The sequence below is a fragment of the Macaca nemestrina genome, chromosome 18, assembly GCF_043159975.1.
Source record: "Macaca nemestrina isolate mMacNem1 chromosome 18, mMacNem.hap1, whole genome shotgun sequence".
Classification (NCBI taxonomy): domain Eukaryota; kingdom Metazoa; phylum Chordata; class Mammalia; order Primates; family Cercopithecidae; genus Macaca; species Macaca nemestrina.
This window is the reverse complement of record NC_092142.1, coordinates 1,703,727-1,723,654: the sequence shown is the minus strand read 5'-3', so window position 1 is coordinate 1,723,654 and position 19,928 is coordinate 1,703,727. Positions and strand designations below refer to the sequence as shown.

At 59.2% G+C, this 19,928-nt stretch overlaps 1 protein-coding gene across 3 annotated transcripts; it reads right to left on the bottom strand.

The window, feature by feature from the left end:
* Positions 1-117: 117 nt before the first annotated feature.
* Positions 118-17,377, bottom strand: LOC105485861 (ubiquitin conjugating enzyme E2 I). Of its 3 annotated transcripts, XM_071083843.1 has the most exons (7): positions 17,245-17,377; positions 12,990-13,066; positions 12,714-12,797; positions 11,392-11,464; positions 6,849-6,958; positions 6,613-6,692; positions 118-2,335 (listed from the first exon to the last, which is right to left on the bottom strand). In XM_071083843.1, the coding sequence occupies exons 2-7, from the start codon at positions 13,053-13,055 to the stop codon at positions 2,272-2,274; spliced, it is 477 nt and encodes a 158-aa protein (XP_070939944.1). In that variant the 5' UTR covers positions 13,056-13,066; positions 17,245-17,377; the 3' UTR covers positions 118-2,271. The 3 variants fall into 3 exon arrangements, with proteins under 3 accessions (XP_070939944.1, XP_011746740.2, XP_070939943.1); XM_011748438.2 differs by lacking the exons at positions 118-2,335; positions 17,245-17,377 and adding an exon at positions 16,710-16,839 and having other exon boundaries at positions 4,797-6,692; XM_071083842.1 differs by lacking the exon at positions 118-2,335 and having other exon boundaries at positions 4,798-6,692.
* Between the last annotated feature and the right edge of the window lie 2,551 nt (positions 17,378-19,928).

The following is a 19,928-nucleotide window of genomic DNA, read 5'->3' as shown; positions in this document are numbered from 1 at the left end:
CTGGGGTGTAGGGCTGGACCTCCGGATGGGGGGGAGTGGCCCTGTGGCCCCAGTGGGCTCCCACCCCCACAGCCAGGGGAGCCAGGGACAGGGCAGAAAAGGACACACCCAGCAGACTGCAGTCTGTGCAAATGCTTTAATTGGTGGATTCTTAGATACAGTGGTAAACCCATCGCCCACAATTCTTTATTAATTCCGAGGCACCTCATGCCGGGAACCCGCTCTCCCTTCCGCTAAACAAAGGTGACCGCGTTTCAGAGCTCTCCTGTTACAAGGTTCACGTCCTTCGTTAGGCCGAGGACTGTGGTACCACAAAAGGAACATTTCATTAGCTGAAGTGACTACGATTGGCTAGAAACATCCGTTACTTTAGAATACGTTAACTACAAAATATACTGAATTTCCATATATATTAACCATATACATGTGTAACTATTACTAAATGTAGTTCAGTCGTTACAAAATAAGACATTCTGGGAGCGGGCTACAAATATTCAAACCAGCTGAATTCCCCAGGTAAGGCCCCCTGCATTATAAACAAACCATACGCGTCAGACCGAGAGCTCAGTGACTGCAGGGCACGTAACCAGGAAAGCGAACAAGGCACTGGCACTGCAGAGCTGCCGGTGGGGGCGGGGGGCACTGCCGGCTCGGGGGGGCCTTCGGAAGTCACCTCTAACTTCGATTCCCAGCCCACAGCAGCCGCCCTCCCTGCATTCTTGGCTCCTTTGGGGAGCACCTGCCCCGCCCCCTTGGAACCCTGCACTTGGGCCACCGGGACCCAGCTCCAGCTGCCGGGGCGCACCAGGGCAGCAGGGCCAGCTCCAGCCCCAGGGCTTGAAACGAGACTGAGGAGGGCCCAGCTCACTAGGATGCGGAGACTGGGTGGTGGGTCGGAGGCTAGAGGGCTGGGAGCGTCGGGCTGTGTCCCCCAGGGCTTCCCATCTCTGTCCACTGCACCTTCCTGCTGGGAGGTGACTGGCACCCAACTTCCCAGCCAGGCCACTTCTTACAGCGGTTCAGCCACAGCTCAGGCAGCCCCAAGAGGCCTGGCCGGCCCAGCCTCTGCAGAGGGCTCAGCATCAGGGCGGCTTCTGAGTGGCACAGCCTCCCCAGGAGAGGCCATGCTCAGGTAACCTCAGGACGAAGAATTCCAGACACAGGCCGCCCAGGGCCCTCCACCTGGCGCTCCCTGGAGGGGCCATGGCTGTGGGCTCTCCTGGAGAAAGCACCCCGTGTTTGCCAGGGGTGGTAGCAAGGCTGCCTCCGGAGGACGTGAGACACAGACACCCGAGGTGGCACCCTGTGCACAGCACGGCTCCATCCCTGTGACCCGGCCACTGAGGGGCACCCCCGCCAGCAGGCTGCCTGGATAGAAGTCCTCACACAGCCTCCAGCCCTGGTCTGGACCTGGCCCTGTGGCCCTCTAGACAGCTGGCACCGGTGCACACTTGCCAGGGTCTCAACGCCAATCCCGACCTATGCAGATCTTAGCTGCCCAGCGCTCTATAGCCCGAAGATCCCGGGAGCACAGAAACCTCAGCAGCACTTTGTACACAGCCCTGTTGACAAAGATCCAGGGCAAGACGGAGCCACACAGCCTGGGCACATCCGAAGCAGATGGGAGAGCCTGGTCCTGGCCCGCGGTGGGGCTGCAGTCAGGTGGGGAGGGCGGGACACTCGGAGGCCTCCTCCTCACACTTTCAATAATAATGCAACCAAAACCTTTATATAAACAGTTTATTTACTCTAAACAGCAACACAGACAAAACGCCATATAAACACAAAGGAAGTGGCGCAGAACCGAGATGCTGACCTGGGGTCTGAGGCTCAAAAGCAGCACAGCCCAGGTTCTAGAGAGGAGCGGCAGAGGGAGGGTGCGTTTCCATACAGCCAGCCGGGGCCAAGTGCAGCTCTGCACGGTGAGAAGCATGCCTGCATCCCGGAGCGAGGACTCGCTGCTGCGGGACTTACCCAAGTATAAAAGTTTATAATTTTACAGCAGTTGAAATACTGACATCAATATTAAAATAAAAGCAAGTTTTACATAACAATCAAAAATACAAAAGACCGAAGGAAGAGACCCTGTATGGAAACGGGCAATTCAGCGAATTGAGACCGCGCACCCGCGGCGGCAATGGAAGATGGCGCCCGCCCAACCCCCCCAGGTGACTCGCCATTGTACGGAGCAACTTTAGATTCGCAAAAATGTTGTAAACAAGTTCTTGCCAAACCAATCCCTTCCTTTTGACGATGCCACAAGGTCGCTGCTTATGAGGGCGCAAACTTCTTGGCTTGTGCTCGGACCCTTTTCTCGTACTCCACTCTGTTTTGGCTGAGGAGGTCAAAAGAAAAGACACGTGTTAGGGGGCTGAGCAGCCTGGCCCACACGCCGGCCCCGGAGCCAGCTTGGCAGACCAGGCTGCAGGACGGGACCTCCTGGGTAAGGGCAGTGTGGAGCTCGTGACAGTAACAGAAGCAGGAAGGCCTGCGTGGTGGGGAGCCCAGGCTGGCTCTGACCTGGCTGAGACTGTCCTGTGGTCTGAGGGGGGCAGAAGGGCAGGGAGGAGAGGAACCATGCTGAGTGGAAGTGGTGTCAGAGGAGGACAGAGGGGCCCCGCAGGGCTGCGAGGAGGGCTCAGGCCCCAGGGGACCCACACCAGGGGGCCTGCAACATCGTCACCTGTGCCAAAAGTCTGGTCCTAACTAGCAATCAGCAGCTTCTCTTTTCTGTAAGTCTAGGGCCAGCGCTAATAAACTGAAAACACTGATTGCTTGCCACTGTTCTTCGCCAACTCCCCAAAACAGACAGAAACTTCTGGAGGGTTTTTCCATGAGGCGCTCAGCCCCAGGGGCAAAGATGTGGGAAGGCACGCCTGGTTCGGAAGGGGGTGGTGCCCCAGCTGGGCAGTGCAGGCGTTATCAGGGCACACGTCCGGAGCTGGGCAGAGTGAGGTTCCGTCTGCAAACAGCTGCCCAGGCTGCACCTAGGAGCTGATGGGACACAGGGCAGTGTGACCGTGAGGATGGGGGAACACTGTGACATTCATGGAGGTGGTTCCTGAGGTAGCAGTCCTGGCAGTCTCGCCAGGATTGGACCTGGTCTGAGACACTGAGCCAAGCCAGGCCTGGTGCAGAGCGAAGGCCAACAGCCCAGGACGGCAGCAGTGCAGGCGCCACCCCCACCCAGGCCAAGGGCCTGGACTGCACCCCAGACCCCAGCGCCCTCCTTGGACCACCAGCTGGCCCCAGGGCAGAGCAGCTCAGCTGGGTGGGCGTGGAAGGAACCAGAGGCAGTGGCCACATGTCCCGGCTCTGCCTTTACCAAGCAGGGGCCCCCAGAAGAGGCACCTGCCAGGGCAAGAACGCAGCCCAAGGCCTCCACGAAACCCAGGAAAAAGGACTGAAACCTGCAAACATGCTTCACAAAGGGCGCTTTTCAAGTGGATGTTTGCAGGAGAAAGAACGTTTGTTTACGTGAACACAAGTGTACAGTGCAGCCCAGCAGGCACCAAGCCCAGGAGACACAGTGGAGAGTCACACAGGGCGGGGTACTGCGACCCTGCCTGGCCCATGCGGCAAGTGGGAGCCACAGCCCAGCTCTGGAGATGGCCGGCAAATGGGGTGCAGGCCAGACAGAGCTCACGCCCACACCATGCTCGGGATGGCAGACCAACTAAGGGCTAAGCAGGAAAACATTCCTTTTTTTTTTTTTGAGACGGAGTCTCGCTCTGTCGCCCAGGCTGGAGTGCAGCGGCTTGATCTCGGCTCACTGCAAGCTCCGCCTCCCGGGTTCACGCCATTCTCCTGCCTCAGCCTCCCGAGTAGCTGGGAATACAGGTACTGGGACCACCATACCCAGCTAATTTTTTGTATGTTCACTAGAGACGGGGTTTCACCATGTTAACCAGGATGATCTCGATCTCCTGACCTCGTGATCTGCCCGACTCAGTCTCCCAAAGTGCTGGGATTACAGGCGTGAGCCACCGTGCCCGGCCTACTTTCTTTTTTTTGAGATGGGGTCTTGCTTTGTCACCCAGGCTGGAGTGCAGTGCTGCAATCTCAGCTCACTGCAGCATCAACCTCCTGGGCTCAAGCGATCCTCCCACCTCAGCCTCCCAAATAGCTGGGACTACAGGCGTGCACCATCATGCCTGGCTTAACTTTTTTTTTTTTTTTTTTGAGAGGTAGTCTTGCCTTGCTGCCCAGGCTCGTCTCCAACTCCCAGGCTCAGGCAGCCCTCCCGCAGTGGCCTTGCAAAGCATTGGGATTACAGGCGTGAGCCACTACACCTGGCAATTTTTTTTTTTTCAGACGGAGTCTCACTCTGTCACCCAGGCTGGAGTACAGTGGCCAGATCTCAGCTCACTGCAAGCTCTGCCTCCCGGGTTTTATGCCATTCTCCTGCCTCAGCCTCCCGAGTAGCTGGGACTACAGGTGCCCGCCACCACGCCCGGCTAATTTTTTTTATTTTTAGTAGAGACGGGGTTTCACCGTGTTAGCCAGGATGGTCTCGATCTCCTGACCTCGTGATCCACCCATCTCGGCCTCCCAAAGTGCTGGGATTACAGGCTTGAGCCACCGCGCCCGGCGCAAATTTTTAATTTTTTGTAGAGATGGGGTCTTGCTGTGTTGCCCAATCTGGTCGTGAACTCCTGGGTTCAACCAATCAGCCCACCTTGGCCTCCCAAAGTGCCGGGATTACAGGCGTGAGCCACCACACATGGCCTGGAAAACATTTTCCAGGCGCGGTGGCTCACGCCTGTAATCCCAGCACTTTGGGAGGCAAGGAGGGTGGATCACCTGAGGTCAGGAGTTCAAGATCAGCCTGGACAACATGGTGAAACCATGTCTTTACTAAAAATACAAAAATTAGCCAAGTGTGGTGGTGTGCACCAGTAATCCCAGCTACTTGGAGGCTGAGGCAGGAGAATCACTTGAACCCAGGAGGCGGAGGTTGCAGTTAGCCGAGATCACACCACTGCACTCCAGCCTGGGTGACAGAGTGAGACTCTGTTTCAAAAAAAAAAAAAAAGAAAATATTTTCTACCTCAAGGGCCATGTGACACTCGTGAGCACTGTGGCTTCCTGCCCAGTGGAATGCGTTTCACGGAACTCCTAGGGCACAGCAGGCCAACACCGAAACCCAGGCCACGCCACATCCCACGAGCCAGTTCCAGCAACGGCTCGGCCGACTGAGCGTCTGTGAGGTGTGCAGGGGAGCCAGGCTGAGGCTGGGGTGGCTGCTGTGACACTTGCTCCCTGCCTGGGGCCTCTGTGCCACCCTCAGCCAGCAGGGAGGGCACTTTGCAGACACCTGGGCTGGGCCTGCATCCAGGGAGAAACACATCTCTCCAAAGCCAGGTGCCTTCTGTTTTTTGAGATGGCATCCTGCTCTGCTGCCAGGCTGGAGTGCCGTGGCTCCATCTCCGCTCACTGCAACCTCCGCCTCCTGGGTTCAAGCCATTCTCCTGCCTCAGTCTCCCGAGTAGCTGGGATTACAGGCACCCAGCACTACGCCCAATTAACTTTTTGTATTTTTAGTAGGGATGGGGTTTCACTATGTTGGTCAGGCTGGTCTCAAACTCCTGACCTCGTGATTCGCCCACCTTGGCCTCCCAAAGCGCTGGGATTACAGGCATGAGCTACTGCGCCCGGCCCAAACCAGGTGCTTTTCCTCACAACCGGTGCGGGCTGGGCTAAGGGCAACGGTGACCCCTCAGCCTCCCACTCCCGACCAGGAGATGCCCCCTGGAGGGAGCGTGCCTCCGATGCCCATGGTGGCAGGCACATGTGGGGTGGCTGCAGGGTGAGTCTCCTGGGTCCCCGGCCACTGGGGCCCCCGAGACCCCCTCAGAGGTGTGGGCACCCACGCTGAGATGGGGCTGGGTTTCTCAACGCTGCAGGTGCAGCAGTGGGGGTCAGAGCCCCCAACCCACCTTCTTATGGACCTGCCCAGAGCAGCTGCAGAGGCGGCCCCCAGGGCTGGGGACAGGACAGGCAGGCGCGTGGCGTCTGCTCAGGGCAGGGTCCTCCCTGCTGTCCCCAGCACTGTTTGGCTGTCATCTGCATCCTCACTCACACCAGGCCCTCCTCAGTGCAGACAGTGACCCCAGGACCACGGGAACCCTTGTAGCCACAGCACCTCCTCACAGGGACCGGGTGGGAGCCCAGAGCCTATGTGACAGCATCACATCACTGAGCCGTGCTGGGCCCCCACAGGAGGAGCCAAGTATGCGGGGCTGGGGATAAGCAGCAGGGGCAGTGCAAGAGGCTGGGGTCCACAGGAGGCTGAGCAGGTGGACAAGCCCCTCAGCATGGCCTCCTCCGGCACCCATGGCCAGGTCCTTCCCCTCCTAGTAGGGGCCCAAGACAGCCCCCGTCACCTGGCCTGCTCCCTCCCCCAGACAGGGCTCCGGCACCGTCCACGCCCACGGCACACCCTGTGCGTCGGTGCCTGCTGCCCACAGGGTTTATGCCCCGACCTTCCCCTGGAGGTGCGGACCCTGGCTGTCTCTAGGGTGAGCCTGTGTGCTCCACTCCCCTCCTGCCAGGCGGCCTTGGCTGGGATGGAGAGGAGCTGCCAGCAGCGGGGCGAGGGCTGCTACTAACCAGTAAATCGTGTAGGCCTCTGCTTGAGCTGGATCTTGGATATTTGGTTCATTTAGAAGTTCCTGTATTCCTAATAGGATCTGTGCCAGAAACAAAAACACAAGACAGGGGTGTGAGCAGTCTGAAAGGGGGACACGGTGAGACTCGGCCTCAGCCACTGAGAATGACTGCAGACCCGCGCGTCCAGAGGGGAGACTGAGGCAGCCCTGCCCATATGGGTGGCGGAGGCCCCGTACCTGTTTGATTGTGATGGCTGGCCTCCAGTCCTTGTCCTCCTCTAAGATGGACAGGCACACTGTCCCCGAGGGGTACACATTCGGGTGAAATAATGGTGGTTCGAATTTACCTGGAGAACGAGGAAGAAAGAAAGCGCTTTTTGCAGGCAGGCACTGTCCCCAAGTCATGTCCTTCCCCCCCGCCACCCCCTCCCAACACTGGGCCACTGGGTTGGGAGCCAGGTTATGTGGCCAAGAACTTTCCAAAAAAATAACATTGTGGCCACGAGGAGGCAAGAGGAAGACACGTCCACCTTTGCACGCAGGGGACAGAGCCTTGGGGACACGGCCGCAGGCCAGAGACGAAGCCGTCTCTCTCCCAGGACAGAACTCCCGGCACAGCCAGGCCGTCTGGGAACACAGGCCCCCGGGTGGCCACTTAACCTGTGGCCCCCACGTCGTTCCCAGCTGGGCCAGACTCAGGGGAGATAGGAGGAGCTGCGGGAGATGTCCAGGGACATAGCCAAGGCCCTTCCAGAGTCGGCAGTTCCTACGCAGACCCTCTGCTTCCAGGACACGTGGGCTTTTAGGACCCTGTGTTATTTCTTTACAAAAAAGCAAAAAAGTTTGCCACCATTAGCCCCATCGGGGCCATCACCGTTGATATTCTAGGCTATTTCCCGTCTTTTCCCGGGCATTCTCCCTCAATGCTATGGAGGGCACACAGTGCGGCAAGTCCAGCGCAGCCTGAGGAATTCTCTCAAAGCCGACGCGCCACAAACACCTACAGCTTCCCGAACACTCGCTCCTACCGACCACTGCGTCTGCCCCGTAATCCCAACTCCAACACCCAGGGGCAGCTTCCTGGACTTCAGGTATCACAGAGCGCACAGGGCACACGCCCTGGAGAATGCAGTGAGGACACCACCGCAGACCGCCCCACGCTGCGACCATCCCACACGGCGGACCATCCCACACTGCAGGAGCCCATAGGCGACACCAGCAGCTGCGTGGCCATCCTGAGTATGAACACTGGCGTGAGTGCACTGCTGTGCAATGTGGGGTCACAGCATCGGTCCTCAAGCCGTGCTGCTTCCAGGCTGCTCATGCGGGCTGTCACTGGTGGATTCCAGCCACTGGGTGAGGTGCACAGCGGCCTACACTGCGTCTCCTGGTGACCACGGAGCGCCCCTTTCAGCCCGGACTGCTTCCTGGCGACTGCTTCGGAGCTCTTCAAGTGACACGTACAGGCCTCTTCTCCTGCTCGGGGCTTGAGTTTTTGCTTTTAAAATTTTTCGAGATGGAGTTTCACTCTGTTGCGTGGGTTGGAGTGACGTGATACAATCTCGGCTCACTGCAGCCTTCGCCTCCCAGGTTCAAGTCATTCTCCCGCCTCACCTTAGCCTCCAGGGTAGCTGAGATTACAGGCACCCGCCATCAAACTTGGCTAATTTTTCTATTTTATTAGAGACGGGGTTTCTCCATGTTGGTCAGGCTGGTCTCAAACTCCTGACCTTAAGCGATCCACTGGCCTCGGACTCCCAAAGTGCTGGGATTACAGGTGTAAGCCATCGTGCCCAGCCCTACTTTTCACTCTTCTAAGAGAATCTTTTGGCAAACACAAGTGCCTAATTTCAATTTAATCTGATTTCTCAATCTCGTTTCTTCTACCAATCACAACTTACCCACAGAAAGGCAGAGATGCTGGGCGCCAGCACCGCCAGGCCCACAGAGATGCTGGACGCCAGCACCGCCAGGCCCTCCCAAGGTGGGGGCTGCCTCCTCCTTCCTCATGGCCTCCAGCTTGGAGGTGGCCATGCTTCGCAGAAGGAACAGAAAGGGGGTGCCCTCCTGTCTGGACTGCCTGCCAGGTGTCATGAGGCCTCTTCACTCTTCCCCATCTGTCATCCTAGGACGTCTGGGCTGTGGCAAGTGGGGGTGACACCGACACCCATCTGTGCCTCTGGTGGACACACGCGTGTGTTTCTGTGAATCTTGATTGACTCGAGTGAACAGCCAGGCATTACAACATGAGCTCGGCTTCCACCAGCGCGGCAGGCAGCGTCCAGGGGAAACGTTCAGAACATCTGCCCGCTCCAGCGGTGGTTCAGGCTCCCGCTGCCCTGTGCTGCGGCTGTCTGCTCCCCTGTGCGGTACGACAGGTCCCACTGCGGAGGCTTCCACTCTTTGGCAAAGCCAGGCATCCCTGCCGCGTTTGCTGGCCAGGTAGAGGCGTCATGGCTGTCTGCCTTCTTACGGATTCCCAGGAGCTCTTGGTAGATTCAGGGCGAGGGCTGAGATACGTACATACACTACGGTGTGCCCACCTGCCTGGCGCCACCTGCAGTCTTTGGGATAGAGAGAGATTCTTAATTTCCATTTAGTCAACCCGTCGGTCTCCCCCCGGCCAGCACTTCAGCGCATCCCTGGTGAAGAGATCCCTGCCTGCCCAGAGCTCGCGAGACGCCCTCCTGGGTCATCCTCTCCACGCCGTTCCGCTCGGGCACCACAGTCCTTCCGGAAGCTGTTTCTCTACGGTGGGAGGCAGGGCTCGTCTCTCCTGCTGGGACATCCCTTAGGACTGGTCCTGTCACAGCCCAAGCCACCACCAGTGTGGCCTCGACTCCTCACTCTGTCCACAGGCCTGCCTGCCTGTCCTCAGCAATCCCGCACTCTCATCACCGCGTCCCGTGGCAGATCTGGCGGGGGTGGTGGGGTGGGGGGGTGTGCTGTGCACCACCGCCTCAGCCTGGGTCTCGCCACCCCTACCGAGAAGCCAAGGCCTCTGCATTTCTGCATTTCCAGAGTCCGCGGGGCAGTTTCCACCAAGATGTGCTTGACTCGGCTGGGATCACACGGAATCCACAGTGGGCCTGGAGAGAAGGGCCGCCTGTGCAGCACCGTGTCTTCCCCTCCACACGCAAAGCAGAGCTCAGTTACTGCTCAGGCCAGCCTCGGCTTCCCTTGGAATATTCTTCAGTTTTCAGTAGAGAAGTCCTCAACCAATCTTTTATTGTATTCCAACGTATTTCAAGCTGCTATAAATGGCATAGTTTTAAATCCTTGGTCATTGAAATGATATAAGAGCGGGTTTGTGTATATCTCAATCTCTATTTTATTTTTATAGTTACTTAGTTTTGTTTCCTTCACCATGTCCTGTGCTATTTTTCTTTTTTTGAGACAGGGTCTCGCTCTGCTGCCCAGGCTGGAGTGCAGTGGTGTGAACTAGGCTCACCGCAACTTAGCCTCCTGGGTTCAAGCACTTCTCCTGCCTCAGCCTCCCAAGTAGCTGGGATTACATGCGCCCGCCACCACACCTACTATTTTTTGTATTTTTTTTTTTAGTAGAGACGGGGTTTCTCCACGTTGACCAGGCTGGTCTTCATCTCAGGTGATCCTCCCACCTCGGCCTCCCAAAGTGCTGGGATTCCAGGCGTGAGCCACCGCGCCCAGCCTTGCTTGCACCTCAGCTTTAGTGAGCTGTTGTCCTGGCCTTCCTCGCCACCTCTTCCATTGTGACTTCTTTTTCTCATCTTGCTGCATTTGCTTGGAATTCCAATAAATGGTTGAACGGAATAAATGAAAGCAGCTACTCTGTCCCATTCTTTATTTTTCTTAATTAAAATAAATCATCTTAATATCCACTCATGGTTAAAAAAAAAAAAAAAAAATCAAACAGCAAAGGACAATCCAAAATGAAGCAAGTCTCAGCCGGGTGGTGCTGTCAGCAGCCCTCGAGCTCCTCCGGTCGGTGCCACTGTGGAAAACACTTGTGTGTCTTGAGCGAGTCGCAGGGGAAGCTTTTACACACAGCTCTCGCCGCGCCGTGGCCAGGCACTCTCTAGATGCTGGGTGCGTGTTAACGCGTGGAATTCACCACAGACAGGGCCCACCGATTTCCAGCTACGTGGCGGTCCTCTCCCTCCTCTCCTGAGTTTTGCCGAACTGACTGAGATCATTAACTTAGCTGTAGGCTCGATTTTGAACCCAGCCTCAGCCCTTTCTTCCCACGCCTTCTCTGCTGTTCACCTACTCGAGGCCTGCCCAGGCTGCAGACACAGCCACGGTTGGGAGAGAACGTAAGAAACCACAGGAAGAGCACTAAGAAGGTGGAGCAAGATAAATCCTCAGAGGGTGAGACTCTGAGTGATGGTCCTTCTGCACATGCATCCCGGCCAGGGCCGGGGTCTTGTGGGCACCAAATCCTGTCTTCATCGCCAACAACCACTGAGGGTCCAGGCACTCCTAGCCCAGGAGCTCCAGCCTGGATCTCACAGCCCTTCCCTCCACAGGACTCTGGAGCTTCACAGCCAATTAGCTGGGACGAGAGACTAAGTCTATTACGTGCACTGCCCACCCCCGGAGCTGGAAACAGACTCGAATCTGCAGCCTGAGCCGGGGATCAGGGATCAAAGCCGACCTCCAGGTCTGTGATCTTCCTCCCAGCTCCACGTGGATCGCCTGGCCCGGGCGCCACGGCCACAGCCTGGGGCCTCTTTGGAGAGAACTCCGATCCCCACAGGAACAGGCTGACTTCCAGGACACTCAACAGTGAGCTACTTACATTTTGGTGGTGAAGACGGATAATCATCTTTGAAAAGCATCCGTAGTTTAAACAAGCCTCCTTCCCACGGAGTCTGTGGGGAAATAAACTGTGGTGAGATGGGCGGCTTGCCCGCCTCAGGCCAGCCCAGGAGGAAGGCGCTCGCTTCTAGGACACAACTCCCACGACTGCCAGGACACCGGGGCCAGAGGCCCGACAGTGGCGGCTCCCAAACCAGCCTAAAGCCTGAACTGGCCCCACCAAGGGGACTGTCAGGACCTCTGCTGTGCCCAGAGAGTAAGTCGGAAAGGTCCTCCTAGAAAGGAGACGAGACGGGGTTCGGGGGCTGGGCCGGGGCGGCGGGTGCCACACACTGGGGCGGCAGCACCAAAAGCACAGCCTTCGCCCCAAGGGTTCTGCAAGCCCCGCCCCAGATCCTGCCTGGATGAGGCGCCTTTGCCACCCCACAATCCGACACCACTCCCGTCTTCCTCGGGGCCGCACACCTGCGTCGCCGTGACGTGAAGAGCAAGGGACGTTCTCAGCAGAGCCTCAGACAAGCGACAAACCCAAGTGACACCATGTCTCAGGCAAAGCTGAGACCTGCTGGGACTGCTCAGCTCAGGGGCACCGAAGCTGCTTTGAGTTTGAGTGAAACCCAGAGGGTGGCATGGGCCGGAGGGAACAAGGCCTCGGGCAGGACCAGCACCTCAGGGCTCTCTCCTTCCTTCAGGGTTCACCAGCATGAACCTTATGTGCACACCAGCCTGGAGTCCCCGGCCAAGTGCTTCACGGGAGCCGGGCAAAGACGACAGGCACACAGGCCGCCCTGCTCCCCACAGACACACAGGGCGCCCCAAGCAGGCATCCTAGGCTGCTGTCGCCAGTCCCTGTGCCCCAGGAGGTTCTCCAGGAGGCGGCTTTACGCCGGGGTGGCTCTCCAGCAAACCCAGCTCCCGTGACCTGAGCCACACCTGGAAGGACACAGCAGAATCCCGGGTTCCAGCCTGCAAAGGCTGCCCGCCCTCAGGCCTGCTCCCAACACACACCAGAGCCCCTCCCCTCTGCCACAGCTCAGCCCTGTGCCCAGCCTGCTTCCTTCTCAACCAGAAATGCCCTCGGTGGGGACACAGCTGTCACCCCAACCTTGCCAGCACCACCTTCTGAGCTCAAGTCCGCACGGGGCGGGGGCCAGGCCACAGCTGGGGATCTGACCTGTTGTCCGCAGCCCGTGACAAGGGCGGCCGTCACAGACGGCAGGGGCTGAGCAGTTTCCCCGTGGCGTTGCCACACGCATCTGTTGAGCCCCGACAGGCAGGAGGCTAGCAGCGCGCGCCTCTTACCCCTTTCTTTCCTGGAATGGCGCACTCCCAGTTCATGAGGTTCATCGTGCCATCGGGATTTTTTGTTGGGACAGCCACGAAACCCTGAGAGAAAACAACCACAAAAGCACATCAGTGCGGTGGCATCTCGTTTGACCAAAACCACCGAGAACTGGTCCGCGAGCCCCACCAGCGCGACCCAGGCACGCGGCCAGCTCCCTCCCAGTGGGGGGGGGCACGGTTTCAGCCCAGGGGGGCCGTCCGCGGCACTGCACACGGAAACGAAGCCCTCCTTACAAACGGGTGGTCTTTCCTCCATGCTTTCCTCTCCTGGGCGAGTCTGCTGAGGGCGATCCCCGACATGTTCAGAGTCCCTGGAACACAGGAGGCAGAGCACGGGGTCAGGACAGGCTAGCGGGCTCCTGCCGCCCTACCACGTGCACACGGCCCGCAGTGGGCAGTCTTGCTCCTAACAGGCGCCAGCCCAGCCCAGCAGAGACTCTCCTCCTGGAAGCCGTCATCCGACCCCGGGGTCTACCAGGGGAGGCCTCATGAGTGGATCCCAGATCACCGGGGGTGGGGGGGCAGGTAGGACCCCTTCCCCATGGGCCCCCCGAGCCCTGGTCTGCGACACGTGCCGTGGCCTCTGCTCCACGGTGGAGACGGATGTTCAGAGGCTGGGCCGCTGTGGCTGGGCGGTAGCTGCCACCCTGTGGTGGCTGGCGTGGCAGGGTCCTCACTGAACCGTCAGGTGGGGACTAGGCAGGGCTGGGTCCCCGCCTTACTATCTGGGTCCCTGCCTTACTATCAGGCGCTCAGAACTGAGACTCAAGCCGGGCCAGGGGGACACCTAATATTGTTTTTTTTTTTTTTTTTTTTTTTTTTTGAGATGGAGTCTCACTCTGTCCCTCAGGCTGGAGTGCAGTGGCACTATCTCGGCTCATTGGAACCTCCGTTTCTTGAGTTCAAGCAATTCTCCTGCCTCAGCCTCCCGGGTAGCTGGGACTACAGGCCCCCGCCACCATGCCCGGCTAATTTTTGTATTTTTAGTAGAGATGGGGTTTCACCGTGTTGAAGACAGAGTGGAACAAGTACCACAGGGCAGAGGCTCAGCCTCGCTGAAAGAGGAGCCCCCCACAGGGCCACCGTTCCCGAACCCTGCAGCCGCTAGCATGTCCCTGTGGCTTCAGGGGACAGACGGGTCCTGTGGGGCAGGGCAGGAGCATGGGGTACAGGACCAGGTCCCTGGTCAGAGGCAGCGGCACACACGCCAGATTCCAGCTCCACACTTCTGCACGGGACCTCAGGGGCTTGGCACCTTTGCCTTCTGGTTCCCAGCGGGAGCCTGTCGGCCCGCACTGTCCCCGGGGACACCAGGCAAACAGGGCCAGCAGCCTCGACACCAGCCTCACCTGTCACCCTACTGGTGGTCACCTTTACCATGAAAAACAGCACTCAGGGCACAAAACCTGCCAGAGAATTCAAACCCAAGTGTGTGCTGGTTTTCAAAGTCCACAAGAACACTGAAGCTGCCTCCAAGTCTGGCATCTCAGCGCCAAGCAAGGGCCACCTCGACAAAGCTGGGGGCTGCGCCAGGCCTTCCAAACTGTGGGGGGGCCGTCCCTACAAGGGCCCTGGTGACCTGGATGGCGCCCGCACCTGTGCAGGCCCACGAACCTCACACACCTCACAGCTGCAGGAAGGGGCCAGGTCAGCAGCTCCACCTGGGCCAGAGCCGCCGCAGCCTCACCTGGCACTTGTTAGGGAGGCAAGGCCCAGTCCCCAGCAGACTCATTGAGGAAGGAGCTCCGAGAGGCCCACATTCAGGTTTTGGGCGGCACGATGGCTTCCCGAGGCAGCAAAGCAGAAATCAGGGGTGGGGCTGGGATCAAGGAAGCCCAGGCGGGTCCAGTGTCGCCAGGGAACCAGGGTGCTGGAAGCCAGGCGGGGCTGCTAGAGCCGCCTGCCCTGCAGGTGGATTTGGCTCCTTTTTAACCAAACACGGATCCTCAGGGCAGCCTGAGAAAAATCAGGTAAAGGAACCCGGGTCCTCCAGTCAGTAGGTGCTGGCATCACAGCGAGAGGGTGACAGGGGCCATCCGGGCACTGGCCTCCAGCTACACGATTAAGTCCAAGACAGGTAGCCCCAGACTGGGCCCCACCGGGATGTCCCTCCCCATGCCCTCCTCACAGGGATGCAGAGGAGCCCGCAGGCCGCCTGCCCTCTGGACCACTTGCCCATCCCCATGCCCTTCTCTAAGTGGGGGTGGGGGGAAGCCAGGGGCCAGAAAGGGAGAAAGTGGGGGACACAGCTGGGCTCAGCTGTGGGCAGGCAGGGTTCGAGCCCAGAGTGGAGTGGAGCTCCCGCCAACCACGGTTTCAAGGCTCTCTCTGCACGTGTCTCCACCCTCCACTTCCACATGGAGCAGCTCAGTTGTGGCTTGAGAACTCACAGCTCTCGCTTCCCCAGCCCCAGGGTGGGCTTCATGAGTAGCCACAGCCTGTGCCTGGTGCGGTGCAAAGCAGCCTGGTGAACGGCCGTTTTGAGAAGCCACGACCTCCCAGGTGCCCGGGGTCTGAGCGGGGCCAGGTATCAAGCAGGTCTCTGAAGCCCCAGGCCAGTGCTCCAGACACTGAAGGACCATGGCCAACACGATCCTCACAGCCAGGCAAGGCCAGGCCCCAGAGAGGCCAGCCAGGCCTGGAACCCTGCCACAGGTAGCCCTCCTACTGAAGACCGGACAGAGCCACCTAGAGGCCCCCGTCCCAGCACCTAGCTATTGCTGTCTCAGATGTGAGAAGTCGTGAGGGTGCTCCTGTGAGACCTCCCGCCAAGGTCTGGCTGATGCTGCTGTATCCCCTGCCCCAAAGCACTCAGCACCACGGGGTGGTCTCACAGGAAACTGCACCACAGGGCAAGGAGCCACAGGTGCACACCCACCCTGTCCTAGGCAGAAGCCAGGCCCCTCCCCCTGCTCCCCCTCCTACTGGCCTCCTGGAGAAAGTGGCCAATGTGTTACAATGTAATCACAACACAGACCCAGCATTCAAAATCTCGCTGAAAATCGAATTTGTCCTTCCAAATTAACAGATAAGCACTAAGTGAATGGCTAGCAGTTACTAGACCCTTCAGAGCAGGGAACTTCTATGAGGCAAAGACAAAAACAACCCTTATCTATCACAGCCAAGCAAGGCCCAGACACTGCAGCAACCAGGACAGGGCCACGCACTCCAGGAGCGGCCTGAAGGTCTGCCTTCTGTCCTGCTGGGCACCCGCGACCGGCTGAGCTTTAGCTTCTCGGATCACCACCTTGCTCTGCTGGTTGACAGCACCGACTTCCGAGCAACTTCCTGGCTGAGGGTGAGCAAAGCACTCACCTCTCACAACTCCACCGCACTCATCTCCACAACGGGTGGTCGCCACGACGGCTGGCACAAGAAGCCTGTAAAGGTCCTCCTGCACCCAAACGCAAACTCTCCCAGGCTTGGGGAGGTATTCCCTTCTACAAGACCCAGGCACCTGCAGTCAGGAGACGCTCACCTGGCCGCACCTGATCTGCCCCAGGCCCCCAGAATGTTTCTGAAGCAAGATCCCAAACCCTGACACATCACACAAGCGCACACCTTCACCCACCCAGTGGTCTAGGGAAGGGACCTCTGAAGAAGCAATGAGGACAAACTCAGGATCCGTCCTGTCTTCCGCTGCACAGCTTCTCTACCCAAACGCAATGTTTCTTGTTCTTCAAGAAACATTCGGGGTAGGTCCTATAAAAGGAAACAAACCGAACTCCCCAAAGACAGGCACTTTGCAAACAGAGAAACAAATCTTAACTTCCAATTATAAAAACGAAACCACTTCATTCTGCGATTCAAGCGTGACTACAGGCCACGATCACAAGCCCAGCTAATCACTCCCTTACCTTCCTCCCACGCACGTTAACTACCAGAGCCAACCACTATTCAACCGGTAAAAACCCATCCCCAAAACAATAAAACTCCCTCCAGCGAGGCGCTCACGTTCAGGGCCCCAGCAAGCGCCAGGGCAGCATCTTCAGAGGAGCAGGAAAACTTAGACTTGTTTTGGTTTTAAGGCACCGAAAACAGGCCCGCTCGCCGGCCCCCACCCCCGCGAGCCAGCGGTGTTGCAATCCAAGAGTCTCCCCCGCGACCCATCCCCTCCGTCCGCGGGGCGACAGTGACCCCGGAAGCCGCTCCCCGCGCAGAAGGAAGGCGCGGCCTCGCGGGGCCCCGGCTGCAGGTGGCTGCCCCGGCCCCGCGCCAGGAGCACCTCGGGGGCGAAGTGGGGGAGCCCCGGCCCCCAAGGCCTGCGGCGGCCGGGGCGCTCGGGCCGCAGCCCCGCGGCGCCAGCAGCGCGGACCGAACCGGCGCCGAGCGTGGGGCCTCTCGGGCTCCCCGGGAAGCTCGGCCGCGGCGCGGGGCCCGGCTCGGCGGGGCGGGGCGCGGGGCAGCCGGGGGCCCGGGCCCGACAGGAGTAGAGGCCTCGGCCCGACCTCCGCCCCGCGGCCCCGGCCCGGCCCCCGCCCGCGCTCACCTCGGGCGGCCGCGGCCCCGGCGAGCGTCGCGGACAGGTGGAAGACCGAGCGGGGCGGCGGCGGCGGCGCTTCCCTTTGTCTCGGGACTTCCCTCCGGAGCCCGCTCCGCGCGCAGCCCGAGCAGCTCCGAGGACCCTGGCGCGGGCGGGGCGCGCGGGGCGGGGCCTGGTGCAGGGCTGCCCTCTGCACGCCTGCCTCGCGCGCTGCCACCGCCGCCCGGCCCCGAGCACCGCCAGCGCCGCCGCGCGCCCCCCGCTGCCCGTGCCCCGCCGCCGCGCGCCCGCGCCCCGGGTCCGCCCCAGGAGCCCGGCCGGGGGGTGACTTTTCAGTCAGGCGGCGCCCTGGACACCTACGCCCTTAAAGGAGCCGCGTCCCCGATGTGAGGGAGCGTCTGTAAACTCCCCTTCGGGGTGCCCGCGTCCACCCGAGGACACGCCGGCGAGCAGCGGGGGATAAAGGAGGCCGAGATCTCCAAAAGCTCCCCGGATGCCCGGCGGTCACCTCTCCAGGCACAGGTCTCCGAGGTTTCCTTGGGGTCAGAGCCTGGGGCCAGGGGGCAAAGACCACTGAGGCCTAAGGATCCCCAGAAGCGTCGCAGGACGGTGACGCTCCCGCGAGTTCAGCGCCCTGTGAAACCTCTTGCAATTGGCCATTTCTGGGCGGTGGGCGGAGAGACCTTCTCATCTGCCCAATGAGCCGACCCCGTACAAAAGGCCGAATGCGAGCATGACCGACGGGAGGAGAAGTGTGGATGCTCCCTAATCCGGGGGCGGGCCCTGGGCGGGGGCGGGGCGTGGGGAGACTACGAGCGGCGGGGGCGGGGCGAGCCCTTGGGGGAGGGGCGCTTCCGGGCAACAGACCCCCACCCCCCGCCCACGCAACTCCCGAGACGGGTCGAGAGGCCCCCAGCCCCGCGAGCGCGCGGGATACTCCGTTCGCCAACGCGCGGTCGTGCTGGCCCCGGGGCTCTCCCGGTCCCCCCGCCCCCCATTTCGCTGACGGCGGGGCCGCCGCCAAGGTCACGGTGTCCGGGTGCTTGGGGACCGCGGGGACTGACCACATTCATTCATTCCCTCCCTCATTCATTCATTCCCTCCCCCACTCACTCATTCCCTCTCTCCCTCATTCCCTGCCTGACTCATTCATTCAATCCCTCCATCACTCAATCATTCCTTCCCTCCCTCACTCATTCCCACCCTCATTCATTCCCGCCCTCATTCCCTTTCGCACTCATTCCCTCCCTTACTGCTTCATTCATTCCTTCTCTCCCTCACTCATTCCCTCCTTCATTAATTCCCACCCTCCCTCATTCCCTCCATCACTCATTCATTCCTTCCCTCCCTCACTCATTCCCTTTCGCACTCATTCCCTCCCTTACTGCTTCATTCATTCCTTCTCTCCCTCACTCGTTCCCTCCTTCATTAATTCCCACCCTCCCTCATTCCCTCCATCACTCATTCATTCCTTCCCTCCCTCACTCATTTCCTCCCTCATTCATTTGTTCCTTCTCTCCCTTACTCATTCCCTCCCTCACTCATTCATTCCTCCCTCCCTCATTCCCTCCCTCACTCATTCATTCCCTCCCTCACTCATTCCCTCCCTCACTCATTTCCTCCCTCGTTCATTCGTTCCTTCTCTCCCTTACTCATTCCCTCCCTCACTCATTCATTCCCTCCCTCCCTCATTCCCTCCCTCACTCATTCATTCCCTCCCTCACTCATTCATTCCCTCCCTCACTCATTCCCTCCCTCCCTCACTCATTCCCTCCCTCCTTCACTCATTCCCTCCCTCCTTCACTCATTCCCTCCCTCCCTCCCTCATTCCCTCCCTCACTCATTCATTCCCTTCCTCACTCATTCCCTCCCTCACTCATTTCCTCCCTCCTTCACTCATTCCCTCCCTCACTCACTCATTCCCTCCCTCCTTCACTCATTCCCTCCCTCACTCATTTCCTCCCTCACTCATTCCTTCCCTCATTCATTCATTCCTTCCCTCCCTCACTCATTACCTCCCTCCCTCATTCATTCCCTCCCTCACTCATTCCCTCCCTCACTCATTTCCTCCCTCCTTCACTCATTCACTCCCTCACTCATTCCCTCCCTCCCTCATTCCTCCCTCCCTCACTCATTCCGTCACTCATTCCCTCCCTCACTCGTTCCTTCCCTCATTCATTCATTCCTTTCCTCCCTCACTCATTCCCTCCCTCATTCATTCCCTCCCTCACTCACTCATTCCCTCCCTCACTTATTCATTCCTTCCCTCGCTCATTCATTCCCTCCCTCCCTCATTCCCTCCCTCCCTCATTCATTCCCTCGCTCACTCATTTATTCATTCCTTCCCTCCCTCACTCATTCCCGCCCTCACTCATTCCTTCCCTCACTCACTCATTCTTTCCCTCACTCATTCATTCCTTCCCTCCGTCACTCATTTCCTCCCTCATTCATTCATTCTTTCCTTCTCTCACTCATTCCCTCCCTCCCTCATTTCCGCCCTCCCTCACTCATTCCCTCCCTCACTCATTCATTCCCTCCCTCCCTCATTCATTTCCTCCCTCACTTATTCATTCCGTCTCTCACTCATTCATTAATTCCCTCCCTCACTCATTCCCTCCCTCACTCATTCACTCCCTCCCTCCCTCACTTATTTCCCCCACCGCCTCCCACAGGGTCCCCAGCAGGCACTC

Excerpts from the sequence above, each read along its gene's own strand:
- LOC105485861 (XM_071083842.1), bottom strand. The coding sequence starts at position 13,055 with ATGTCGGGGATCGCCCTCAGCAGACTCGCCCAGGAGAGGAAAGCATGG. Across the intron at positions 12,798-12,989 it reads GGAGGAAAGACCACCCGTTT|GGTTTCGTGGCTGTCCCAAC; the intron begins GTAAGGAGGGCT and ends GTTTTCTCTCAG. Across the intron at positions 11,465-12,713 it reads CCATTCCAGGAAAGAAAGGG|ACTCCGTGGGAAGGAGGCTT; the intron begins GTAAGAGGCGCG and ends ATTTCCCCACAG.